Genomic DNA, 7,507 nt, shown 5'->3' on the forward strand with positions numbered 1-7,507 from the left:
GGGATGCACAGACCAACCCAACGGTACTGACCTTCCTCTCTAGGCCGGCAGGCGAGGAAAGACACCTTCATCGAGGGAAGGATTTCTCTGCATCAGGCACTGTGCTGCCTGCTTCAAGGTGCTGCCTCTTCTAGTCCACCCAAGAGTCCTTCTTAATCCCACCCCCCACCCCCTTCCCTGCCCCAGCCCCTCCCCCAGCCCCTTCTGGAGGCTCCTCCTGAACCCTGCAGCTCATCTCTTCCCCAGCCTCCTGTGGGCCCTGCTAAGTGGGCATCTGCCAGGAGCAAATGGCCCCAGTCACTTAGCATGGATCTTGTATTTTGGTCTGTCCCCTCACGCAGACTAGATTCAGAACCAAGTACCGTGTCTCATTTTTGCCAGTTAAAGCACACAGCTTTATTGATGATACATAAAAATGCAGACTTGGTGGACAAGGTTAAGTCAGTACAGCACATAGAAGAGGGGTGTACTTTTTTGCTCAATAGGTATCGTTCATAGGCTCGCGAAGAAAAGAGAGTAAATGGAAAGAATCCCGTCTAAGCAGCAACTGATACGTTTTTGGCACAAGCCCCCATATGGGTCTGGTCTCCCCAACATGGTCCAGCTTAGACACAGAGACCACCACAGGCCAGGCATCCCCAGTGAGGCTGGAACATGTTGTTCTTTAACCACAGCTGGCAGCTGAAGGGACCCCTTTACCACAGGAAGAAGGCTGCAAGGGAGCAATTTACAATGCACATTGCCTGCAGACTGAAAAACCAAGAGGTTACTCAAAGCTCTGTGGGAACCCCTGCCTGACCAGTAAGAGTGTGGTCCTGGATTTAGCAAATGCAACTTTCACCCAGAGATGTGCTGAGCCAGCTAAGGCTGGGTCTTCAATAGCACCCACTGCAGAGTCTTTGAGAACACAAGTGTGTGTTCACCCACTGACTGGGCTTTGTTTTGGAGTGGATCAGTCCCACCCTGCTGGAGGGGCCACTTAAGAGGCCAGGGTTTCTGAGAGAAGCTGTCTGTTTGTGTTCCTGATAAAGAGGGGCAGGAAGGGCCATAGCACTTGGGCTCTCAGCAACTCCCCCGACAAGGCTGGCTTTTCAGACAAACCCGTCAGGGGTTTCACAACCTGCCCCTCAGCACATTCACTTCCCTCTGGTATCAAAGGAAGCATCAAGCCTGGAACGGACTGGGCAAGCATGTTATTAATAACTGTCATGCTTATTAACAAATTTAATCCAGCCTGCTGCAGAAATGAGTTGCAGCAAAGTGACACAGTCTCCCGACACACTTGGCTGATGCACATCTTCATCTGGCCCTGATTTTCAACACTGGCATTCAAGTTATCTGGGACACACAAAGCCTTTCCCTCCTCAACAGCAGGGTCGGGAGTCGGGATTGTGTTTCCAGCAATGGAGAGGCTGGCCAAATGACTGTTGATATCATAGCTAAATGAAAAACCGGCATCCTTGGGCTCAGCTAACAACATTTTTCCCTGAATGAAAGGGCCTTTGGAGAGGCCAAGAGCACAACAGAAATTTTTAAACGTCTGAGCACTCCAAGTATTTTTGTGTTCATAAGGGAACGGGCGCTGTTTTACCAGGTATGTTCGACTGGCTTTGCCCCCACCTGAAGGTCTGTCCTCAGCACCACCGGGTGCTCCAGGTTCAGTCCAGTCCCCATCCTCACTCCAGGGCCGTGCCATAGTTGTCAAATCAAACCAAATCTCGCGCTCCTCGTCATCCAGTTCCCGCTCATCATCCCATTCCTCTTCCTCCTCCTCCGACTTCTCACTGTCATCTCTTCCTATGGTTAGTTTGTAAACGCAGTAGCAGGCACCAGCCCCAATCATCAGTCCTGCGGCCATCCAACCCACTTCCCGAGCCCGGCCCATGTTCAGATCTGTTCAGCTGGGGGTGGGGGGGTGGGGTAGGACAGAACAGGAGAGGGTCTTGTTTCACCTGAAAGAAGGGGGTTCTTAAGGCCAGGGTGAGTGATGGTGGAGGGGAGACAGCTTCAGCCTATTCCAGGCTCCTGAGGCTCTCCTGTGATGAATCTATGGGTGAAAAATGATATTAGGGCTTTTGGCAATACCTGGATTTTTGCCTCACCAGACAGAGTGGAGTTTGAGTTCCAGCTGAGAGAAGCGGATTATTTGGCAATAAGTTCTTTGTTCTTTTCTGTCATCCTCTGTCTCCCCTCAGGACCCACCATTTGTCTCCCAGGGCCTACAGAGAAGGGCAGGAGTTGGGGCTGGGCTATAACCACCAGGGGGTGACAGGTAGTCTCCTCCTCCACCACACCCCCAGCCCCAAAGACTTAGAGGCAGTCTCACCTACCAACCTCTACCAAAGCCAGGTAAATTTCCTTCTTCTTGTCTTCTGTGGTCAATGGTCCTTCCACAGTGATTGATGGACAGTCTGGCAGAAGGACAGAGAGAACGACAGATAGCCGGCTTTGGAAAACTAAAGTGTAGTGGATGGATCAGCAATGAGAACATAGGTCCCTTTTCTGAATTTCCAGCCTTTGAGCTTAAAATATTTCTCACACCCTTCTGACTTTCCTAACACTGATTTCCCCACCCCTCCCCCCTTGTCATCCGCCATTTCCCCAGCAAAGGCCGCCACACCCCTTTCCCTGCGCTGAAATGGGAGGGGGTATGGAGGAAAGGGCCTGGAGAGGGCGGCTCAGACCCGGCCCGCAGCAATCCCAGCCCCGCTCCCTCATCCCCACCGCCATCCCCACCCAGGGGCCAAGGCTCATCCCACCTTCACACCGACCTGCACGGTCCCAAGGCACTTTGGTCCTTCCCTCGCCGCGACTTTCCCTGGCAACCTACTGGCCAACAGATCTACAAACCTGCAGACAGACGGTGGGGGGTAGGGGGGAGACAGAGGGGACGGAGTGCTTGGTGGACGGAGCAGCACTCTGGACAGGAGTGCCCTGATCCTGAAACCTTTCTTTCCTCGGAGACTCTGTGCCAGCCACTCACTTCCCTCACCCGCCGCCCGAAGTCCGCCAATTCTTTCCATGAAAATGGGCATGAGGAGGGGGACGGCAGTATTTAGAAAGTAGGCGAGAAGGGGACACAGACCCCTGTCTGCCGGAACCTGGATCCGTGGCGCTCTTGGCCTTCTCCCAACCCCATCTCCCTCCAAGCAGAGCCCACGCTCATACCGACCTGCAACGCCCGTGGCCACTCTCCTTCTCCTTCACGCGCCTGCAGAGTGATATAGGGGGCTGGTACCCAGACGGAGGCGACTAGCAGTACTTCTGCTCCAGGCAGCTCTGGTCATGTGACGACCGCGTCACCAGTGAGCTCTGGCCCCCAATTTCCACTCCCACAAGCAGTGCGGCAGGCGCCAGCCTGCCCCGTACCTCCCCCCATCACAAGGGGCCTTGTTACTCTTTTCCTCTGTAACAATGCCAGAAGTGCATGGCTCTCTGGTGTTTGCATTTGCCTTCTCTAATTACAGAAAAGGGCAACACTTTGCCTGGGTCTGTCATTTACTTACACTTCTTTTGAGGGGAATGTCTTACCCTTTCTTTGGCTCTGAAACTCCTGTCCCCTCTTTCTTCATTTCTACCCCTTCCCACATGCAGTCTCCGCACCAAAATTAAGCAGAGGGGCAGGGGAAAAAAGCCCAAGTAACAGGGAGATTTTTGTTACTATTTTTAATATATTTATATTCTATTTCTTCCATTCTTTCTTAATTGACTCAAGTTACTATTTTGTAGTCAGAAAATACAAATATGTGTGTGTGTGTATAAAACAAGATTTCCTAGTTAATACAAAGGCCTCATTGATTTAAGCTAATTTGTACATTGAAAATATTTTCTTCTGACTGCAGAGGAGATAGCAGCTTTCAAATAGCATATGAAACTTTAAAAACATACCCTTACAAACAAAGCCAGTGTGCTTTCAATATGATCTATAAATTGATGGATAAAATGAATCTATAGTAAATTGGTCAGTGTTTTAATTGTGACCAGTTTAGAGAAGTGAACCACTATCCCTTTCTTCTTGGCGGAACTCATAGTGTTACGTGTTAGAGAAGACTGCTGGATGGCTTCCATTCTGGTTTTGAAGGACAGACTCTCTGCAGACCCCAAATTTCAATGAATCTTATGTCTTCAGATGAACCTTACAAATTAGTAACTTCACAGATTAGCTTGCTCTTCATTCAAAGCTCTTTATTTAAAATCTATTCTCAAGTTTCATGGTGTAACCCATAAATCATCCAGAAATTAGAGGATTCCCTGCTATCCCATTGATGAAAATGATAGGTGGAATTTTCATTTGATCACGACACTGGTGAAAGACCTCCGGTATTTGTCATTTGTGCACTGTATGTCCTCTTAGCAGTGCCTGGTGTTCAGCCTTTTCCAGTGGAAATAATGGTGAGGGTCTGTGGGTGACTGTAAATCACTGCAACAACCCGACAGCCCTTGAGATCCACGGCCTTTTTCCCTCACAAAAGGCACAGTTCACAGGACCCGAAGCAGTGTTGCCAGGAAAAAGAGGTCTTTTCACCCTCTCCCTTATGTTACAATTTCACTGTACTATCTATACAAGTCCCTCAGAATAATCCCAGAAGGTAGTAACAAAGTCTGCAGAACTTAGTTCCCAGACATCCAGCTGTCCCCGCTGGGGAGTCATGCTCTAAATATAAACCCTTCAGGCAGCCTCTTTCTTAGAACATTGAAATCTGACACCCCAGCAGGAAGCTCCCTGGGTGAGGGGCCCCTGTGTGGGGGAGGCCCTTTCAGGAGGTGAACCAGGAAGCCCAGAGTGCCTTGCTGGTGAAAAATGCACAAGTCAAGAACATGTCACAACTTTCTGGTCTTCCTTAAACATTTATAGTTCAAATACACCAACATTACAACTCATCTTTCTAAACCCCTAACTCATTTGTTTTGCCATCCTCTCCTTACACTGTTCTTCTTATCATCCTTTATTTTACTTCTCCAAAGAAAATGATTTATATTTATGAAGCCTTACTAACAGAACTTGCAGATTTAACTATCATTCAACTTTTGCTGCTAAGAACTTAAAAAGTGGCTTTTATTTATTTTGAATATATACATTAGAAAGAACTGCAGAGCATGTAAAACTTAAGAAAGACAGGTGTCATTGACATGGCTCTACAATAAGGACTCATTTCACAACTCTTACTTAGCCATGCTTCAGGGACAAAAGCTCCACTCTTACCTCTCCTCATTAGTTAAAAACATCTCTCCCCTTTGGTATATTTTTCAATTTTTACAATGTATAACCCCTGACCACCATTCTCCCAGGCTGTCAGATCTTTCCTGTTTGGATCCACTCCCTCTCTTAAACTTCCTAACCCCATGGGAATGATAACCCTTTCAATTCTCTTTGTCATTTTGATCCACAATTCCTACAACCGAACCTGGGGACTGACATTTAAAATCTATTTTCCCTCCATTATACACCCACCAACAAATATTTATTTAAGGGCATGCTATTTGCCTGACATAACATTTAAAAAGCAAAACGGGAAAATCCTTAAGCAATCCCTCAGACAAGTCTTCAAAAGACTATGTGAGTCCACTGTCAAAAGGCACCTTTTGGCTTACATCAGTATATGGTAATATATGATGCATGATTTATAAAGTATTCAAAAACAGAAAAGGATCAGCAGATGGTAACACTGATGGAATTTTGGAGGGTAAGAAAAATAAATGATAGAAGATTGCTATCTTTAAAAGCTGTATTACTTTTTGTATCGTGTTGTTTTTGTGTTGTGTATTAGTTAATTTTGTTTGATTGCAAGCAACAGAAACCACATCTGTTTAACTTAAACAGTGAGGGAATTTTGAAGACCAGCATCAGCTCTGAGGTGTCAAGGTAGGAGGAACCGATAGATGGTCTCTTCAGGACGCCATAAACTTCCACTGATGTTTGGTTTTCTATCTTTGCTCAGGTTTAAATTTCAGTAAGAGAGTAAGTATTGAGTCAGTTTGTTTTGGGCACAATGACCACCCTTTTGCTGTGGAAAATGACAGGGCATTTAAAATGTGAAATGCATTTCCTTTCTTTTCCCAGAGAGAACTGTAAACTGTTTCAGAGGTTATTGTGGATTTGCAGGAGCACTTTAACTACTTTGGATATGCATCTTTTGTCCAGCTGTGACTGAGGTGCTGGGGGTCTATCTGCCACAGCATGCGTTAGTTGTCACTGAACATTAGAGAGGTGCAGTTCTGAAATGGTGGTGCACAAGGCTGTCTTCTAGACCAAAGCTACTTGACTTCCTTGACAGGATTCCACACAGTCGCATCGACAGTACAAAGTCTTATGGTCATCACTTCATGATCAATACCTGAATTTGTCTGTATAGTGAGAGCAGATGCCTGTATCAAGTCAAGACTCTTATTCAGAGAGACATATATAAATCTATATCTGAATGCCCAAACCCGCGGATCTCTGCATTCCCTCCCTGTAAGAAGGCCACAGGGAAGCCTAAGTCTCACGAGGAAATGACAACTGAAAAATTTATCCTGAGAAGTACAACCATCAGGGGTACTAGAGGTTTCTGTTAGTTTTACCAGCCCCTTCAATCCCCGTTGGCAAGCTACTACTTGGGAAGCCACAACTTCAGAAGGTTGCGTGGTAAGCCTGCAATCAGAGAGCAAGGGCATTGGTGCACTTTAAGAAGTGGCTTTCAGCTAAGAAACTTGAAGTACACTTACATATCATGGGGATGGCTCTGCCAAAGAAAGCTAATTTTTCCACGCATCTTAGCCAAGACTTCCTCTCCTCCAGACAGTGCTTGGGTGGGAACTATCAACACTTTCCTCTGACTCTTCTTTTCATATACTCCTGTTTGAATAAGCCCCCTCACTGCACATGATCTTTCTCTAAACACAGAATCATACAGTTGATTTGCTTTCTGCTTACTAAATTTCAGTCATATCCTGTTCATCTTAACCTTACACAGTGTTGTCTATCAATTGTATCTCAATAAAAATGGAAGAAAAAATACATTTTAGTCATATCCTAGTACTATTTTTCAGAAGTTACATTGATATGAATTTCTCTGGAATTTTGCCTGTTCCCAAATTTCCCAGTCTCTTGATTTACTCCCATATTGTCTGTGGATCTTAAAATTTTTATACTCAGAGAACAACCTTATATCTTAACAATCAGGGCACATCACACTGTAGATCCTGTGTTATGACATTATTTTATTATTTTTCCCACTCTTAAAAGTTCGCTCATTGCTGACAGGTGACTTGTTGAATTCATCAATACAGTCAATGAAAAGGTTTCAAACTAATTGCTAGATGCTGAGTTCAGCCAATTTTGACTTGGTCTAACACCTCTAACACCTACTTCATTTAAAGATGCTGTTGTCCATTTGTATATTTTGTAATGTTCTTTGTATGTCACTCGCTTTGTCAGTGTGCATGCCTCCTATCTGACAGACATCCATGACATACTTGTGATTACCACTCAACCTTTCTGTGTAGCTGGCTTCTGAGGGCTCCTGTG

At 46.0% G+C, this 7,507-nt stretch overlaps 1 protein-coding gene across 6 annotated transcripts; it reads right to left on the minus strand.

Annotated features, from left to right (window-relative positions):
• Window positions 1-368: 368 nt before the first annotated feature.
• On the minus strand, window positions 369-3,312 carry LOC102402877 (armadillo repeat containing X-linked 6). Of its 6 annotated transcripts, none has more exons than XM_006051871.3 (4): window positions 3,173-3,312; window positions 2,772-2,850; window positions 2,335-2,411; window positions 369-2,047 (listed from the first exon to the last, which is right to left on the minus strand). In XM_006051871.3, the coding sequence occupies exon 4, from the start codon at window positions 1,883-1,885 to the stop codon at window positions 980-982; it is 906 nt and encodes a 301-aa protein (XP_006051933.1). In that variant the 5' UTR covers window positions 1,886-2,047; window positions 2,335-2,411; window positions 2,772-2,850; window positions 3,173-3,312; the 3' UTR covers window positions 369-979. The 6 variants fall into 6 exon arrangements, with proteins under 6 accessions (XP_006051933.1, XP_006051932.1, XP_006051930.1 ...); XM_006051870.3 differs by having other exon boundaries at window positions 2,331-2,411; XM_006051868.3 differs by having other exon boundaries at window positions 2,327-2,411.
• Between the last annotated feature and the right edge of the window lie 4,195 nt (window positions 3,313-7,507).

Source organism: Bubalus bubalis, chromosome X (genome assembly GCF_019923935.1).
Source record: "Bubalus bubalis isolate 160015118507 breed Murrah chromosome X, NDDB_SH_1, whole genome shotgun sequence".
Taxonomy (NCBI): domain Eukaryota; kingdom Metazoa; phylum Chordata; class Mammalia; order Artiodactyla; family Bovidae; genus Bubalus; species Bubalus bubalis.